General features: G+C 36.4%; 1 protein-coding gene across 2 annotated transcripts in view; it reads left to right on the forward strand.

Annotated features, from left to right (window-relative positions):
- macrod2 (mono-ADP ribosylhydrolase 2) overlaps positions 1-21154 on the forward strand; it is a 571390-nt gene that overhangs the window by 427451 nt on the left and 122785 nt on the right. For both annotated transcript variants that reach the window (XM_082154293.1, XM_082154292.1), the window contains exons 7-8: positions 2983-3013; positions 17092-17165. In XM_082154293.1, coding sequence (XP_082010419.1) covers positions 2983-3013; positions 17092-17165 — 105 coding nt within the window. The remainder of the gene's footprint in view (positions 1-2982; positions 3014-17091; positions 17166-21154) is intronic.

The following is a 21154-nucleotide window of genomic DNA, read 5'->3' on the forward strand; positions in this document are numbered from 1 at the left end:
CTGATAAAAAAAAACAGCAACAACAACAACAAAAAAACCAGAAAGAAAGTACCAGACCAGCAGATAAAATAAGCTTGTACATTCTGGAATCAGGTGATGTGCGTATGCTGCATAATGCCGCATCATCTGCCGTACGGCAGTAAGTTATGGTTTATAATCAGAGGTACACAGCTTGGCGGGAGTCTCATCTGTTACTCATTGAAAAGCTCAACTGCCTTTGATTTGTACAGCTGTCACCTGGAATTATATCGCCATTGTTTTGTGTTGTTGTTTTGTCTCTAATGTTCTGTTAGCAAACCATTATTCCAATTGCAGTCTGTTTTGAGCCAAAGCTCTCACGGCAGCACAAAAGCTTATTTGATATGGAAAATACCTACTTTTAGCACTTCAAACCTTTTTAAAACAAAGCCTTATTAGCAGCCTTTAGAATGTCATTAAACAGCAACAAACGCCGATCGCACCGGCATTCACACCTTTTTAACCCTCACTTTATTTTCGGACAGTTACTCCTCTTCTAATCTAGATTCAAACAAATGGAAAAGATAGGGATATTTGCATTTTTCATAATGTTGCATTAAAGCAGTGGTCACACTTTGTTTTTTTGTGATAAATGCTACGCTAAAGCACAGATTCAGCTGGTTTGTGGAGACAAATGAGAGCTTTGAATAAATATCTCCTCTTTACTGTTTATTAATATACTAAAAATGATGAATGTGTAACGGGGCACGTGGAACGCGGTCGTATGGAAAAATGATGGTTGTTGCGGCTCTAAACCTGCTCTTGAGTAATACATCTGGTGCAAAGTGCCGCAGAGCCAGACCTATTACAGTATGGTAAGTTTTTAATCTTTTAAAAAATATGGCCATAAATATCAGAGATGCTCTTTTTCTCCCTCAGTCGCTCTGGTCTTTTTTGTTCCACGGTAGAAAACTCTCATGCACCTGTTCACAAAATGATATATAATTTATCAGCAAATACAGAGACACAAATAAACAGCCCTAAATAAACAAGGCCTTGATTTACATCACTTTATTAATTTTTTTTTATTTTTTTTATAAGAATTCAGGTAATCAAGGACATTTTATTGTCACTCAGAGCAACAAATGAGGTATCATCACATAACATCTTGACAAGAATATGGGTATGTTAACATTGCTTGTGATATAGGGCCAGAAACGTACTCAAGACAGATGAATTGTCCCACATTAATATATGTCCATATATTGTATTTCTCAAAAAGTGTTCCAAGAAAGTTTTCATCCACTTTTAATTCATCTGGACCATTTTTTTTTTATGACCCAATATCTAGGTTCCAAAATGATGTTTTTCCAAATAACACATTAATACAAATTTTAAACACATTGTATATGTTGTTCTACAAAACTTGCATTTGATCGCTATTGGTCTTAAAGGGATAGCTCAGCCATAAATGAAAATAGTGTCACTATCACTCGTCATTTCAAAGCTGCACTACAAAATATAGTACAGCTTTGTATACATAAAATATATTTTGAAGAACAATGGGTTCCATACAAGACTGAGTCTGACTAACATTCTTGTATAAAAAAATATATAAAAAAATCAAACAACAAGATTGTCAATTGGAGTTGTTCCTCAAAATATATTATTTTGTTTAAAAAGTCAAGAGGTTGAGTTAATGATGACAGAATATTCATGTTTGGGTAACCTGTCCATTTAATGCAAACTGAATCCTGCTTTGCTCAAATATGTTCAGTACATTGAGTTTGTCTTTGCGCCTGAGTCACATTATAACCTACATTTCACATAATAAAGTGCATGAGATTTAGAAATTTAATGTAGAGATGTAACCTACAGTCCAAATATCTTGACCAATTCAGGTGTATTTAAATCTTTTACTCAGTCATTCAGGTGCCAAATTCATAACTGAAATGAGGCAAAAAGACACTTTGGGATCGTCATGTTCACCTGTACTGTGAACACTTGCCAAAGTGTGTCGTTCTGCCTTCTAGTGTGTTGAGTTTGTAACTTTCCTCAGAGATCGTGACAGTCAGAGCTCCATCACTAAAACAGATCTGAACATTTCCCAGACTCCTAGTGACTTCAATCCAAGGCCTATTTACCCTTCAGAATGATCCAGGATATTGTAAAGGCCATGAGTGGATCAATTATCATTTTCAGGAGTATTGAATTACTGTGCACATTTTCTGGATGTATCATACAGACTGATGCACATTTCCCAAAGGACATCTCTCCTTCAGCTATTATATATGTCCTGACACCCTGAAATATGACTGTCCCTTAACTCTTTCCTCGCCAGCTTTTTTGAAAAATGTTGCCAGCCAGCGCCAGCATTTTTTATCCTATAAGTTTCATGGTCCCCCGAATATTTTGTTGTATGAATATTTGGACATGCAATATATAAAAAGAAAGAACAGATCTTCTGCTTTTTAACAAACAAACAAACAAAAAGAGCTTCATGCATTTTTTTTAATCAACACTTGAATGTGGGTAAGTTTCATAAAAAAGCAACATTTTGAGCAAAATGCTGAGAAAAACTTGTTTTTGTCAATGACTACATCCAGATCGGATTCAGAATGGTGATCAAAACATAGACACCCATTAATACATATTTGATGTTTGATGTAAGCCTACATTAGGCAGTTATTCCCACAGGCTATCAATGAAACATTTGACATTCACTAAACGGCAAATTTCTCAAAATCAAACCATTCATGCAATAGATTTTCATAGAGTTGGCTTTTAATGAAATTAAAATTGGGACAGGAATTGTAAAAAGACGACATCTCAAGGCTGAAAAATGTAAGGTTGGGCTCATTTCATTGCCTACCCCTCTGAATTATGCACATTCAATTACTAACTTCTGTTTGTAAGGTGGTTTTCTCATTCTTGATTGGTTTGGGTCACAATTTATGTGATTTTATATTAAATTAATTTCAGAGTTGGCTTACCTTTTGCTTTTTTTTGCTTTTTCTATTACAGGCGTTTCCATGCATATCGACAGGAATTTATGGTAAGCAAAATGTCTATTCATCCTCCAAACCTTTTCAGTGTATGTGTTTGTGTGTGATTCTGAAGATGTGCATGAAGAAGCATGTGTGCAGTTTAGATAGCAACTTACATGAATGCTCACTGTGTGTGTATGTAATGTAGGGTTAAAAGAGCTGATGATGAACAAATTACCTCTATAATTTCATCATGTCTTTGAACTCTCCTGGCATTACTTTCAATTTCAAAAGTTGCTCTTGTTTTTTATAAAAAAAGATGAATGTTTGAGTGTGCATTTCTGCATTGTGTGTGTGCGTGTGCGTGTGTTAGTGGTTATGTACTCTACCTTTCAAAAGTCTGCGGGTCGGTACGATTTTTTTTTATGTTTTTGAAAGTCTTATGTTCACCAAGACGGTGAACATTTGATCGAAAATACAATAAAACATTAATACTGTGATATATATATATATATATATATATATATATATATATATATATATATATATATATATATATATATAATTATTATTATCGTTTTCTGTTTTAATATATTTTAAACGTAATTTATTCCTGTGATGGCAAAGCTGAATTATCATTACTCCAGTCTTTTCATTACTCATACTTCAGTGTCACATGATTTTTCAGAAATCATTATAATATGCCGATTTGATGCTTAAGAAAGATTTCTTATTATCACTGTTAAAAACAGCTGATAACAGCTGCTTAATAATTTTGTGGAAACCGTGATACATTTCTTTCAGGATTGTTTTAAACATATTTTATGATCAAAAGATCAGCATGTATGTGAAATATAATTTTTTAGTAACATTATAAAATCTTAACTGTCAGTTTTAATCAATGTAATGCATCCTTGTTGAATAAAACTAAAATAATTATAATAATAAATATAGCTGCAAGCAGCAATTATCAAGGCCAAGCACAAGAAGGAGCAATGTTGACATGAAAGCATGGCTGGGAGCTTCAGAAAAACTGCAACAATAAGTTATTAAAGATGTTTTTTTATTATTTTAGTCGAAATGGCTGAACATACAATTACTGTAATATGATTAACTTGCTTATCACTTTTGACCAACATTAAATGATTGTAGTGTGGTCAGTGTGAGGTGACAATGATACAAAATGTTTGGTGTCAAAATGCCAAAGCGTTGGAGTTACAGCGTTAGAATCAATTTGGCATCATGGCAACCAATTCATTGAAATATGGTATCATTGTTCTCAGCCTGACCCAAGGAATCTATCAAGACCAGTTTCATTATTAATAGGACATTTTTATATATATATTTTTTTTTTTTTTTTTCATTATAAAATTTGACCAGAAGGTCAACCAAATCCAAACTTTTAAGCATGTGAATGTTTGATTTTACCACAAGGTGGTGCTGGCTCGAAACTTCTCAGGCTCCTTCAGGGCATTGTGCCAATAACCCATACCAAGTTTCGTAACGATTCACTAATGTGTTCATAAAATACAGTATTTTAATCCAGAATCCAAAATTGGATATAATTTTATTCTGCATGCTGCCCCGAATCTAAAGAGACTGATTTTTGGCCAAACCGTTCAGAAGTTATAAGCAAAAATAGCCATTTTTCATATCTCCTGACCAGTAGGTGGCACTGTGCCGAAATGCTGCATGTAGCCTCAGGTCATGCTTGTGAAGACATGTACCAAGTTTGGGCTGAATACACTTAAACGTTGCAGAGATTTTACTTCACGTCCAATTTGGCCTGCTCTTCGTCGAAATCGTTTGTGCGATATTCGAGAACGGTTGGGTTTATCAATTGAACAGTATGATGTATGGATGTGTGTGTATTGATAAGATTCTATCACTCAAGAAAGTGCCTTTGAGATCTTAGAACTTCATAAAGTATACGGTTATGTTTGATTCAATAAATAATCTTCTACTTCCCTCTCTAGCATTGTGTAATTGTTTAGATAATCACTGAGAGAGAAAGCATTTACTCTGAAAGTAAGAAGAGCACTTCAATATCATGATCAAAGAGCTAATAACCTAGAATACTTCACAAACCTGACGTTTTCTTGTTTCTTTCGGGCAAAAAGACAGTAAGCACTCGTTTAGGAGGAAAATTAATTTCATACGCTTGAGCTTTCATATGCTACCGTGGCAGTCATGAATGTTTGCTTTTGAGAACATTCCTAAATAAGCTGAGGGAACTTTGCTTGCTCTTCACTGTGAATAAGATAACCAAGCGAGACAAACTCAATCCATGTGGCTACATCACCAGATTAACCAGCCCCATGCACCCTGATCGAACATGTAGCGCTGTCACCCACAGCCAACCGGAGCTGACACCCCATCTCTCTTTTTCGCTGCATCATGGGAGCTGAGGTCCAGGCTGACAGATGATCGGGGGACAGAGGGTAAGGCGTAAAGGGGCTGTTCTTTGGGGTTGGAAACGTGGACAGCAGGCAGGTAGAAAAATGAGGCCTCACTCCCAGCTGACAGCCCAATCCCTCAGCCCACACCATTAGCACGGGTAGAGCTTTCACACACATGGCGTATTGGAGGAGATGCCACCCATAAACAAACTGGCGCCTGCCGCCAGCAGAGGGGTTGGATAGTATGATAGAGGTTATTAAGTCCGGCACTCATAGCCTATCAATCAATGCCACGAGAGACGGGTTAAAACAGGTTATTTCTTTTTCATAGAGGATGGGACGAACTGGCAAATCTATCAGTGTCTTACATAGTGTGGACACAGGCAAAGCACAGAGGTGGACAGAGGTTGCATCATCCTTTACTTTGTCTGGATCATTTTCCTCCCTCTTTCCTGGATATGCAATTGGTTCATAAAAAGCAACAGCTTTTTAGTGCCACATTAATTTATTTTTTATTTTTTATAATATATATATAATTTTAATGTAGCTGTTGCAAATCTTTTTTCTTTTTTTTTCTTTAAATAAAGTTGTAGTATTACAGCTCTGTTATGAGATCTGAAATAGAATTGGTAATATTACACCACTGTTATAAAAAAAATAAAAAAAATAAAAAAACTTATTCTATGAAATTAACATTTTTGCACTCACCAGCCAATTGGGCTACTTCATTTTTAAGTTACCAGCCATTCAGAACCAACCAGATTAACTACATCGCAGCTTATATATATCCAAATTGTATTATATTATATTATATTATATTATATTATATTATATTATATTATATTATATTATATTATATTATATTATATATTTATGTATATTATATAATATAATACAATGTGGATGTCATACATTAATTTCTTATTCAAACAAAATCCTGTAATCCACCAATTTCCTCCCTTCCTCTTTCATCCTCATTCTTTTCACCAAAACTGTGTTTTAGGTGGACAGATCAATTTAGGATGTTGGCAAATAACAATGTCTTTTCTGTTAACCAAATGTTTTTCAAAACTTTGCTATTGCTTCAATGCAAATGAACAAGCGCGCCGTTGTTTATTGCGTAGTCGCGGTAAGCCATGCGCAGATTCTGTGCAATACGCTGTATTTGATATATCACTATGACTCACGGGTTGAGTATTTGGCTTGCACGAACTTCCCCAGCAAAGTGAGTAAACATAATAAGTAACACCAAATTGGCTAGTGATTTGACAGTGTTACCCGCCACAGTTGATTTTTACCCACATCTTGCTGGGTTGGCGGGTGTTAATTTCAGACCCTGTTGTTTATAAAGAAAAAGGTTTTATTTATTTAAATTGAACAGTTTAAATGCTAATAATAATAATAGCTACAGTGCTAACATATCAACATTTAACCAACAACCTACAATAGACTAAAGTTAAACATTTCAAAAGCATTATAAATTTAGATCGAAGAGGAAAAAAATACTTGGATCCCTTTATAGAAAAAAAAAATCCCTTTTATTCTTCAAAATCAGTTGTTCTCAGGCAGACAGAGAACTGTACTGAGCATGTCTTCACACTTGGAAGATATTTAATGTTACAGTTGCCCTCGGTCTCCCCTACAGTTATTCCAACTTTGACAACTTAAAGAGGCTGTTCAGAACTTCTGTGTGTAAGATTCATATCAGGGATAGCTCTAATCCAATAGCCTTGAACCCCACAGGTTAATTCCTCCATTATTATTTTAGCTCGCAGAGAGAGAGAGACAGAGTCAAAAAGGAGAAAACTGCAATTACATTTGAACCATCCGGGCATCTTAACAGCCTCCTTCTTATGGTGCTGTCACAATCTGTCATGATATATCCAGCCCCACCTTTAGATAAGCAACAAAGAGAAAATGAATTAGACCCAGGTTCATCTTTCACCAAAGCCTAGAGGAGAAAAACTTGCCCGTGAGGTTTAACCGTCTGGTCTGACAACTTGGATGGGAATGGAAAGGACAGGGGCTGTCTGACATCAAAATGTGCCACTCATTAGATTATTGTCATCGCTGTTTGAAGAGAGCTCTTTATTCATAATCCAGCTCAATGGGGTATATTGACTTAAAGCGTTCATCACCATATCAAGGTCTGGTCATTTCTGGTTTGTGTACACATGGTTATAAGGCATGGTTTATTCATTTAAAGAGACCTTCCCAAGGCATTATGGAGAAAAATAAGAGGCTGTTTAATATGGTTTATTAAAGGCTCTCTGAACATATCATAGACATAGCGTGAGGCATTAGACTTACAAATAAATTGTTACATAGAGAACTAAATGCATATACTGTATATAGACAAAAGTATTTAGACACACCTCTTAATTATTATTTCAGGTTTTTCATTCAGACCTCAGAAGAAGGCAGGTGTACATTTACTTTAAATTTATTTAAATTTATTTTATTTTATTTTATTTTATTTTATTTTATTTTATTTTATTTTATTTTATTTTATTTTATTTTATTTTATTTTATTTTATTTTATTTTATTTTATTTTATTTTATTTTATTTTATCTGTCATTCTGCCTATCTATTGTTCTAATGCCTATAAGCCCTCATACTTGAAGGCTTTTATTTTATTTTATTTTTTTTATTCAAACTTTGAATTTGAACTAGAATTGAAAAGCCATTTTTTCAATTCCTGAATGTGAACAATCCTGCTTGACAAATAGTTGCCCCATCTCATAGCTGGAGAAGAGGTGTGTTGACACTGAGATTTTTTTTTAGCCCACGACTCTGGTGGTGTGAGATAGGTAGCGGTAATCCAGACAATGCATCCATACAACTGTTCGGGGTCAGCCAGGGTCAGACGACTAAGTGTCTTCACTCAGTGATTCCCCTGTCCATCTCTGTAGTGCATTAGGGCCGAACCCCTTATCTCTTTCCCTTGATATCGCATAGGTTTCCCTCCCAGGATAACACTGTATTTAAAGCATGTGGTTTATTCTGGGGAGTGGAAGTGTGAACACAGGCAGAGGGAGGAAGCCTTTATATGATCGCACACTGATGTGGGGTTATCTCCGCACAAGTTGGGAAAAGCAAATCTTAGGGATTAGGCATCTAGGGAAATGGATGAAGATTTTGTGTTTTACACTTTCATGGTTTTATCATTGTCAAGTCTGACACTGCTCGAGGAAGTTTTGAGGGTTGAGGACATATTTTAGAGATCACAGTTGTTTGAGAGGCATCTAAATCTACAGCCCTACAGCAACTAGATTTTATATTTTAGCGGAGCTGTGAACTCGCAGTCTGAATTGAATGTGACATGAGAGAAAGATTGGGTGCAGTAAGATGGTAAATAGGCAAGAAATTTCAATTGCATTTGACAACAGTAAACAGAGTGTGACAGTGTTCAGCTAGTGATGTCTGATTTGTAAACAAGTGGAGTTTGAGTTATTTTTTTATGAATTGGTCAAAGCATTGCCTGAATCAATCTGAATAAACTTGCTAGTTTTCGCTCTGAATCGAATAGAGATCATAGAATCATAGAGATACTGTATGCTGAATGAATTGGACTGCCAGACAGCTCTGAGTTTATTACTGATGAAGCATCTAAATCCTGCACTGAAAGTCACATCACTGTGTTTGGTCATATTCGACTGTGTTTTATAAAATGAATAGTTCTGACTCTAAGTTCTGATTGGATGAGCAGAATTTGAAACAGTTTTAAAACGCAACTCTGAAGGACATATATCGATGTTAATGTAAAGTTATTATATTACTTGGGAACAGTAAATTGCATATAGTTATGCTACATAATGTATATACGTTTTTTTTATTCTGATTGTTTTATTAGAGAGAGAGAGACAGAGAGGGTAATATCTATATTATTTTGCTTAAAGAAAAATAACTGTCAGGATGTGTGAGATTTATTCATGTGTGTGTATGTGTGACATGATTTAGGGAAAATGAAATGTTAGGTGGTAATTTTTGTATGTGGGACAAAAATGTCACCACCAATACATATGGCTTTTCAAGGTCACACACTGACAGGCTTGGTTTGGCCATCTAAAGGGTCTATCCATTTTAGATGTGGGTCACATCTCACTAAGTTTTTGTCCTCTTTCTACACCAGCATTATTCATTAAACTCTGCTGTCTTCTGCAGTACTGTACATTTCTGTGAACGTCCCCCACAACATCTGTTTGTGTGTCTGTCTGAACCTTCATCCACCAGCTGACATGTTCAGCTTCTATGTTTTATGAGCTCTGTACCCACATGCCCAGTTGGACACATGTCATACTGATTTGTTTGGACATCACCTTCATTGCCTTTTCGCATATAAGGCAAATCATGGCCATTTTTAAGTTCTTCAGTCTTTCCAGGTCCTGCAGCACTGGCTCAGATGTTTTAGGTTTATTCTTTGGTGCAAAGGTTTCCCACATTAATTATTTAGTATCTTCTACTAGTGTCCATTCAAATGCAGTCCATGCAAATATGACTTGTCATAAATATGACATCTTGCTACTGCATTCTTTCCTATAAAGTTAATCATTTTAAATGGGCTGCGATCATGTTTCTTGAAGCACAATGAGAATCATTTAAATTTGTATTTCATGATATTGTCATTTAGTAACCTATTGTATGACATTGTAGGAGTTAATTAGTTGATTATGACTTTTTAATACAGAGAAATATCAGATCTTATTTTAATGAGGCACCTCATAATATCCTAATCCTTCCATAAAGCAGTAATAAAGTCGAGAATTTCATTATTTGATGAGATGTAGATGAATATGTCACCTACAGAGAATAACAGAAAATGTGAATCATCCACTACATTACAATTTCCTCTGTGGGAAATATACAATCATGTGAATTCTGTAGTTTTACATATTATGACATAATAAAAAATCTTCTGATCAAATGAGATAAATACAGCTTCAGATGAATAACAACACATGACATATTACACCATGTCATGGTTTATTTAGCAAAAACTAGGCCAAAATAGAAAAGCCATGGCTGACAAACTCTGGCTGCGTTTACACTTGGCATTAACATGCGATCACCGTGATCCAATCAAGCAGATCATAAGCCAATCAGGACACGGTGCGTTTACACATGTCCACATCAAGTATCTGGATAACAGATCGAATCCCGCATTCCAGCAAAAAAAAAAAAAAAAAAAAAAAGGATGGCTCCGGTGCAAAGTCAACCTGAAGTGATGGGTTTTCTTTTTTTTTCAGTCAGGGGACATTTTACAAATCTCACAAAATGAGGAGGATGAAGAGGCTGCAAATACTAATAATGTGGATAGATGCCGTAATGGAAACGGTACAGAGAAACGTATGGGTCCAAGAACGTTGCCAGCTGTGGTGGGAAAAATGCGCCACATTCTTTACAGAAAATGAATGGTTCTGCTTTCAAGTGCAAAGGCAAACATTTCAGTATATTTGCGATGTACTTCACACTCGACTGTATCGCAAAACCACACAGCTCTCAGTTCCGGAGAGAGGAGGGGGAATAATGACAGTGGACGGGGTTTTGTGTGACATCCACCTGTGAATGCAGACACGATGGCTGGATTGTGTTTACATTACACTGAGATCCGATCACAATGCGTCCTCGACTACCTCCGAACCTGAACACGCTGATCGGATAACATTCCGATCAGAAGCGCGTTTACACTTGTCTTTTCAATGTGGATGTGGACAACATCCGGATACAGGTCGCATGTTAATGCCAAGTGTAAACACAGCCTAAGTACACCCTTACTGCTTCTATAGGAATTAAGAGGGTAAGTAGCAGTCAGGCACTGCTAATCAAACTTTGATTAACTGATCATCAGCAGGTGTGATCAGCTCTATAAAAGCAGAAGTTTTGGTAGTTTGCTGATCTGGAGCGTTCAGGTGTGTGCTAACACAATGCCAAGCAGGAAAGACATCAGCAATGATCTTAGAGAAGCAATTGGTGCTGCCCATCAATCTAGGAAGGGTTACAAGGCCATTCCCAAACAATTTGAAGTCCATCGTTCTACAGTGAGGAAGTGGAAAACATTCAAGACAGTTGCCAGTCTTTCCAGGAGTGGATGTCCCAGCAAATTTACCCCAAGGTCAGACCGTGCAATGCTCAGAGAAATCACGAAACACCCAAGAACCACACCTCAGACTCACATGTTGAAATCAGTTAACATGTTTAATGTGAAAGTGCATGACAGTGCAATAAGAAAAATAGTATGGCATGTTTGGAAGTGTTGCCAAGAATAAGCCTCTTCTCTCTAAAAAGAACACAGCAGCACAGCTTGGGTCTGCAAAGTTGAATCTGAACAAACCTTAAGACTTCAGTGTCCTTTGGACAGACGAGACCAAAGTGGAGATGCTTGGCCATGATGCACAGCGCCATTTTGAAAACAAAAACCAAACACAGCATATCAGCACAAACACCTCATACCAACTCTTAAGCATGTTGGTAAAGTGGTGATTATTTGGGCTTGTTTTGCAGCCACAGGACCTGGGCACCTTGCAGTCTTTGAGGTGACCATGAACTCCTCTTTATACCGAAGATTTCTAGAGTCAAATATGAGGCTATGTGTCCAGCAGCTGAAGCTTGACAGAATTGTCTGTCTATCTATCTATATCTATCTATCTATCTATCTATCTATCTATCTATCTATCTATCTATCTATCTATCTATCTATCTATCTATCTATCTATCTATCTATCTATCTATCTATCTATCTATCTATCTATCTATCTATCTATCATAAATCCAACCTGAGCCTTCCTTTGGCATTGTCTTCGCATTGCTCTTTTGCACTATATATCAGACTGCATAATAGTGAACTATATATGGAATGTAATTGTTCACTAAGAATTTGGACAGAACTATAAAATGCTGACATCCTATATAGTGCACTGTAGTCTCTCTCCTTCTCCTCTGTTTGTTCACATTAGAAGCAAAGGAACTCCCTGGAGTCCTCATCAGCAGCCCATACACTGGTGGGCATCCATCAGCTGACAATAGATCTTTTTGAGAAATATTTCATTCTGACTATGAAACTTTATTTTGCATTATTTTTATGGCAAAATATATTTTTGTCCCTATGACAACGAATTATTTAGTTGTTTTTCCTTGTGTTTGTATATGTAGCATCATATTCATGAGCCTGTCACAAACTTTTTTTGTGGCCTAAAGGCATACTTGGTCATTTGTTTTTCATTAAAAAGTTTAAAACATAAAGAAATGAATAGCGCTAAGTAAACAGATTTTTTTTCCGTCTTTACTGTGTTTTTTTCTGCTGTGCTTTTTTTTTTTGAAAGTCATGTAAGGTTTCCTTTGTGATTATTTGATTGCACATGCTGAGATGTTTTAAATCTTTTATTTTATTTTTTTTTTATTTTTTTTAGGGTTAATTTTGTGATTGCTCTGTGTAAGGTTTATACTTAATTGCATTTTTTATATCTCTCAAATGCCTCCCTTTTCTGTGTATCCCCTACAGCATGCATAGTTGCATTTTCGTCTCCCAAAAACTGAGTCCAAAGATTTGATGCAAATCCACTGAAAAAAGATCCTTTTCATGCCGAGTTTCCTGTTAGTTTGAGATTGATCTGTGATGTTTGTGTGGGGTGGGCATCTGTCAGACATGTATGGAACATGTTAAGCAGTCTGAAGTGCGACGTGTGATCAGAGGGACCTCTCAATGAGCTCTGACTGTTAACTTGGTCAACTCTGACCTCTAGTGAGCCTGGCTGTATCTCTATAGACAGACATAACACGGCTCTCAATGACCTCTTTGGCTCTCTGTCGTTTTTTCCCTCTCTATGTATAATTAATGTCTGATTTGTGAAGCACAAATCAATTTACATTAAAAACAGAAACACTCTGAAGATGTAATATGAACATGAGTCTAGTGTCCTCTGCCATGTTTTCTGCCCTTAAGACATTGTGATATGCATCGGCGTTCTCTCAAAGGGGCATGCCAGTAACAAGTCTGTGCTTATTTATTCAGTAAACAGTTCAAGTTCAAAGCCCTTTAAATAGGGAAGAGTAACACTTTATTTATTTTTATGTTTTTAGCCTAAAGCTTAGAATTTTGGCCTCTATCATCTTTGACATGTCAACAATCATTAACCATGTCCTCCCCCTCAAATCACATTATACTGTATGTAAAAACTAAACAAAAACAAAAACAGCCTGAGTGTTATATAGAGTCAAATGTGAGTCCATCTGTCTGATAGTTAAAGCTTGGCCAAAATTGGGTCAAGCAACAGGACAATGATCCCAAGCATACCAGCAAATCTACAACAAAATGGCTGAAAAAGAAAAGAATCAAGGTTTTGCAATGGCCCAGTCAAAGTCCAGACCTCAACCCGACTGAAATGCTGGGGTGAGACCTTAAAGGGTTAGTTCACCCACAAATGAAAATTCTGTCAGTAATTACTCACCCTCATGTCAGGACGCAGATGGGTGTTTAAAATGGTTCTAAAGTGTGCATTTCCTGGATGTCCAAATCGTGAGAAACCATCGAGAAAACGTAAAAGTGCCTTACCAATGCCGCAAAATGAATGGCTTACCTTTCACACTTTTCCATCAAATGATCTTGAGCGTCCTCTTCTCAGTTCTCGCGCATGCGTCGTGGCGCTCTCGTGAACTCACATCAGAGGCCCACACTGAAGTTGTAATTTTTGGGGGGTTTTGCGCACAAAAAGTATTCTCGTCACTTGATAAACTTAAGGTTGAGCCACTGTAGTCACTTGGACTATTTTAACAATGTTTTTACTAACTTTTCTGGGCCGGCAGAATGAAATTGCTTAGAAGCCTATGAAGGAGTGTGAGACAGCTCTCAGATTTCGTCAAACATATCTTAATTTGTTTTCCAAAGATTAACAAAAGTCTTACGGGGTTGGAACAACATGAGGGTGAGTAATTACTGACAGAATTTTCATTTTTGGGTGAACTAACCCTTTTAGAGAGCTGTGCATAAACAAATGCCTGCAAAACTCAATGAACTGAAGCAACTTTGTAAAGAAGAACGGGCCAAAATTCCTCCAGAATGATGTGAGAGACTGATAAAGTCATATAGAAAATTAGTTCTCCAAGTTATTGCTACTAAAATGGTCCTTCATGCTATTAAATCATGGGGTGCATTTAGATTGTTACGCATTGCTTCTCCATTTTGGCTTTATTTTTGTTAAATAAATAAAGTCACAGTGTAATATTTCTAGTGTTGTTGTTTATCTGAGGTTGTATATACCTAATTTTAAGACCTGCTAAACACCACATGATATATATATATATATTTTTTTTTTTTTATGTTCTGATAGTAAAACCATATACAGTAATTCAAATGGGTGTACTTTCTTTTTCACACCACTGTTTTATTCTATAGATAATTTAGTTAAATTAATCAGCACAGAAACATAAGGTAACTGTTTAAAATTGTATATGATGACCCTAAAACCTCAAATTGCACGTTATGGTTTAAGGTGGTTGTTGACGGGAAAGAAATGTCTTTAGTAGTATTGGTTTACTGCCTCTGAATTTTTCAAATTCTGTATTTGTCCAGAGCCACTGACCCTGATGGAAGTCTAAAAAATCTCCAGTAATCTCTTGGGAACTGAGTGTTGCATCCCTTACACACAGCTCTGGTCATTTTTAGATCAATTTGAATAAAGCACTAATTTAAAACTGCTATTTACGGGTCACCTAGAGAGCCAGGAAGCGTTGCATTCAAGCATTTGTTTGTAAACAGTCATTTCATCTGTTTCTCTGTATTTTGTTTACTGTGAAAAGGAGCCAAAAGTGTGCTTGTGTTCCTATTATTCTGAATGAGGATTATTCTCAAGAGAGATAATAGGTTTATCGGTTTCTCACGCACATTCTTGACCCAAAGATCATGTCTGACGGCATCCAGCCAGCAGAAGATATCATTCAGTGATTCTGCCTGTCAGAAAGAGAGAGAGCTGGAAGACAGCAGAAGCATACAAACAGGGAATAGATGGGGCAGAGACTGACAGGATAGGGCTGGTGTGAGACTCTCTCACATCCAACGGATCCCCAAATTATTTGGTGTTGAAAAGCCCAGACAGGACGTCAGGAGACACGGAGAGCGCTGTGTCAGGCTGCTGAGCAGATAGAGAGGTGAAACAGACAGGGAAAACATCTCCTCAGCTAGTGTTAATTACGTCTCCTATCACCCTTTCGTCTGAGGGTCAGTGCCGCCACTCGCTGGGTAACAGATGAGTCACTTCTACAAAACCGATGCTGTTTGGTCACAGTTTTACCATGAATTCATATCAGCATTTTTCTTATTATATAAAAGGCAATTTTAAAAAATATAGCTTTTTTGTGTGTATTATAGCATCCTGACTAATTTTCTGTAAATCGCATAAATGAATTCAATATACACGCAATACTTAAAAAAAAATTGAGGTCTGTAAAAAATAAATCATGTTTTCGAAAGAAGTCTAATGTTTACCAATGATATTAAGTAGTATTGTAATATTAAGCAATATTTTGAAATATTACTACAATTTAAAATAAGTTTTTTTTTGTTTTTAAATGTAATTTATTCCTCTGACGGCAAAGTTTATTTTCAACAGCCATTACTGCAGTCTGCACTGTCACATTGGCCTTCAGAAATCATTCTAATTTGGTGCTCAAGAAACATTTCTTATTGTTATCAATGTTTTTAAGGACTCATTGATGAAAAGAAAGTTCAAAAGAACCGCATTTATTTTGAAACATTAAAGATGTCTTTGCTGTCATGTTTGATCAATTTAATCCGTCCTTGCTGAATAAAAGTATTCATTCTTAAAGTATTTAATTAAATTAATCAAGTATTTTAAAACTGATGACCTTAAATTTGAATAGGTAGTGTATATAATGTCAACATTTTTAATACATTTATAGAATACTAGCATTATATTTAACATTATATTTTCCAACAGATTATAAAAAAATTTATTAAAAAAATTTGTGAACTCAATTCACAAAATCCGAACACGTTTCTGTTAGAATGTTTCAAATTTGTCAGAAATGTACTTTACCTTTTTAAAATGGAAAAGCACCCATTTGATGGCCTCCTCCCCCTCCTCCTCCCCCTCCTCCTCCTACTCTCACTCTCCTCTTCCTCTCCTCCTCCAGCGATATTAAATATTAATCTCCTCTAGTCTATTTATTCTCAATCGATACGCTGTGTTAACACCAAGACTGGTTTCCCATCTCAGCTCAGGCTCTGGTGATTAATATGGCAGTTAGTGGCATCATCTCTTACATTCACTGGTCAATGTGTCATTACTTTCTCATCAAGATCGTGGTGTGACGACCCCGGCACCTGCCACAGATGGCAGAACAGTGTAAATGATTATGTCGATGCAACTTAATGGATCAGTAAATCTACAAGGAATTGGCAAGCACCCGTGATAAATATAGCTAATAGGCCACATTTGGGGATGTGAGATGGGTATGTACAAACAGTCATGTGGATTATATTGCAGCAAAGGTGTTGGTATAATAATTAAAAAGTGGGCGTTTATTTGGACGGGCAAGTAGTGAGATTGTTCAGTGTTGGTTTTGTGTGCATACTAAACAGACTGTTGTTTGTAGTAAATGCTGAAAGTGTGGAGAGACTTGAGCAGCAAACAGCCATATGGTGATGTTTGTGTGTAAAAGTGTGAGTACATATGCTAGTCTTTTTCTATGGCACAAATTCAAAGCTGATTTTTTCCCCCCTCGCTATCCACAGGTTTTCCCAATGAGCCGGCAGCAGAAATCGCCCTGAAGACTGTGCATGACTGGATTGTGAGCAACCAAGATGAGGTAGGAGCCACGGGAAGCGGTTAACTCTTATTTCACAGGTCGTCGGCTACGAGCTTTAAGTTAGAGGAGAACATCTGGTTTGAAGGGCAGATTTTTTATCATAGGAAATGCTCACAAACAAGAGGAAGTGGAACTGTTGGAACCAGGATCCACAGTCCATTTCCCTGATGGAAAATCAATTAAAGCTCACAGCTCTTCCAGGTGGAAAATGTGAAGTGGCACCTGCTCTCTTCAAATGCCATGTTTGTCTCTCTCTGTCTGTTTGTGTGCATCTCATGACACGTCCTGCTGTTTATCCACTACTAAAGACTTGTTATGATTATGCTAGAATATGCAACTTTGAGGTTTGAGCACGTTCAGCAAACCATTAATGACCTGCCTAGTCTTATATCTGAGAAACCAGGTCTAAACAAATATAGGCCAACAAATTCTTTGTGAAAGCCCAAACCCAGCATGCCTTGATCATCTATGCAGCTTACTTGCCTTCACACGCATTGAATTAGAAAGTATTTCAGCTTGAATAACGTCTTTACATGGTCTGTTGACTTTTGAAATGGGTTTGTGCGGCAAACATCTATTCAGTGCAGGAAGATGGAGAATAAGTGTGAATAAAATAAGGCTAAATGAATTTTGGAAGACAATTAAGTCGTTGCGGTGCTGTTGAGAGACTGAACGCATGAATGTGGAAAGCGATGTTGACAGGTGGATGTGCTAATTAAGTGTTTGACTTGACAGATTTATTTGTGATTATTTACGTCATTGTCTACTCATAATTACTCCAGTATGTTAAGACCAAATTGACTGTACAAAGCATATTACATGATTTGTTTTGACAGTTATAAGTGTAGATAAATGAAATTCACATTAATTGAAGTACAGCTGCTGACCTACCAGCTAATCATCCTGGGGTTTGAATGAGCAAGATCAATAACTCCGCAATCATAAACTGTAATGTTGTGCGTACTGTTGAGTGAGTGGTACTGTGACAGTGTTAATCAACATGGGGTCTGTGGAACCCTAAAAGATATGAAATATCAGATTAGTATATTGTGCAATTTATGTATTTGTATATACAGGTATTGTTGCCATTTTGTCACCAGTTTTCAGTTATTTTCCTTTATGGAAATATGTTGTACAGTGCCCTCCAAAAGCATAATATCAGCATAGATCCTTATCATGTAGTAATGACTTTGCATTGATTACAAACAACAAATGTGAAACACATTTTCTCAAATATAAATTAATATGTTTAGAACATAGAACCATCTTAGAAGCATCTTTAAACTGTTCTAATTCGTCTGTTGTACACTAACCTTAATTGGCAATCAAGTAGTAGTAAAGCTATACGGATGTGCCCAATCATTTTAGGTGTTTTATCCATTAATCAGGCATTACAGCTGTTAATGGGGGGGTCTGACTGTGATGCTGCATACCGTATTGCTATTGTTTTGTAATTAAAAATAAAATCACTATTGCTGGTCTTGAATGATAATTTCAAATTACTTTAATGCATTTACGCCAAGAAATAAATTAGTTTATGCTGATGTTGCTAGAGGGTTTCCAAACTTTTGGAGGGTAGTGGAAACTTTGCCATTCAAGAATTTAACAGAGATATTGTTGTTATTAATACGCTTTTGTTGAGCAAGTCGTAGGACAGTTAAGAGATACTGCATGTTTTTCTGTATAATGGGACAAGTCAAACGACCTTTCTTAAATGATGATTTTTCTGTTGAAATGTAAAAATTTAAATATTAATGCGGAATGATGAACTGAGATATAAATAATTCATGTGTATATTTTTTTGTATTTTTTTATTATTCACTGGGCTTGGTGTGATAGACCTCTGGCTGAATCTCTGGCTTTCAGTCATGTACCGCTGACACTGACTTTGTTTATATACTGCCATAATCCATTTGCTGACCCCATTAAGACACTGCAGGTATTCTGCCTTGTTAGCAGTATTTTCCTATTATCTTAATCCAAGTAAACTCATATATAAACTGAATTAAATTATGTGAACGTAGCAGCTGCAATACTAACACTTTGCTCTTGGAAGAAAATTAAGCAATGACTCTTCATGCTGAAGATTTTGAAGGAATCCTGGCTTTTCTATAAGGAAGGTGGAGAGCTCTAATTCATCAATCATGGTGTGCTCTGTAGCTTGTAAAGAGGAGTATGAATGGAGTAGTTCTACGAGAAACCTGTTGTCATGCACTCACTTAGAAATAAACAAACAAATAAAACTTTGTGGGTACAGCTCTCATTCCTACGGGCTTCTTAGAATAGATTGCATAACAGATTTCTGTGCCGCTTTTATTGAATGGCTTTTACCTGCGGGAGCAGAGGGCAGTTTAATTTATTGTGATTGTTAGGCCAAAGCAAAGCCTCCAGGATGATTGTGAACTGAGGATTAATTACAGAGTGTTTAGCCGGAGAGGACAAAACACAGCAAGAGCAGTAAGAGGGATTTATTGTTCTGTTCTAATGGCGTCTTCACCTGAAGTGTTACCTGATATTTTTACTGACTTCTAACATTGCTTCCTTCTGGCTTCTATTTATTTTATTTGTATTGTATTTTATTTTAGACATTTTAAAAGAATAAGTAGAGGCTAAGTGTTGAGTTAATTGCACCTGTTGATGTTGTTTTTTTCCCCATTTTATTTCCAAATGTTTTCATCAGATGACAAATGATGATAAGGTACCTTTATAAATCTCACTTTTTGTGGGATTTTGATGCCTTTTATAGAGACAGTGACAATATGACAGGAAATCAGGGGATAAGAGGGGGGTGAGTAGGATGGAATCATGACACAGGACTTGAACCCATATCTCACTCAAATATGAGCATGTTGAACATGTTTCTAATACCAGTAATGCTTTACAATGAATTTAAGAAAGGAGATACTTTGCTAAGGCTCTGGTAGTGTTTTAAGTTAATAAAGCTGTAAGAACTTCTTTAAAAGAATTCCTAAATTATTCATGGTAAAGGATGAATGCCTTTAGCTCTTTATTTGATGTTCCCTGCTGATTGTTGCAGATGTTATCACAGTAATATTATTTCTGTTCACCCAAAAAAAGTTAAATTCTGTCATCATTTACTTACCCTCATGTATTTCATGTATTAATTGAATTGAATTTCCAAACCTTTTTGACTTTCTTTCTCATGTAGAACACATAAGAAGATTTTGAAGAATGTTGGTAACCAAACAGTTTTGGTGACTAATGACTTCCAGTGTATGGACAAAAAACACACTTCATTTTACGTTGACACTATCAGTTTTTGGGACTGACAACCACATGTACTTACAGGTGTGAGTCTTGAAATGTCTAGTTCACACAGTAACTTACAGTAGTCTCTCAAATACTGTATGTATCAATGGGAGTCAAGCCAAAAGAAATATCAAAGATGACCTATTTTATTATATCTATTCTATTCTATTCTATTCTATTCTATTCTATTCTATTCTATTCTATTCTATTCTATTCTAATCTATTCACTAGATTCCATTGTCTCAGTGGCATCTCAGAATACAGTTGAAATCCCATGCATGAAGGATAATCTGCTGTGCTGATAGCATCTCTATCCATAACAGAGAGAATACCATTACAGGCTTGGCATGCGAGAGGTGCATTAGATCGTCGAGAGTATCCAGGGACATAAGTGCATGTATGCACTACACTGTTAACTTCACAATAAGGTGCATTAGGCCTGGCTTGTAAATTAGGGCCTGGGCTCTTAGCCACCTTAAGATGCCTCTACTTATATGTGTAATATATCATGGTAGAGCCGTGCTGCAGCACCTCACACTCCGACAATTGTGATTGATGACTGAAGGTTAACCTTCGCGGGCCAGGGTGTATGTTCACTATGCCGCAATGGGGAAGAGTAATGGAGATGGGGTTTTCTGATGGAAGCTGGGCTGCAGTGGGAAGGGGGATGGGGAATTCTTTCCACAGAAATACAGTAAAGGACAGTTTATCTTATTTTA

This window comes from Leuciscus leuciscus, assembly GCF_965113295.1.
Source record: "Leuciscus leuciscus genome assembly, chromosome: 22".
NCBI classification, from domain to species: domain Eukaryota; kingdom Metazoa; phylum Chordata; class Actinopteri; order Cypriniformes; family Leuciscidae; genus Leuciscus; species Leuciscus leuciscus.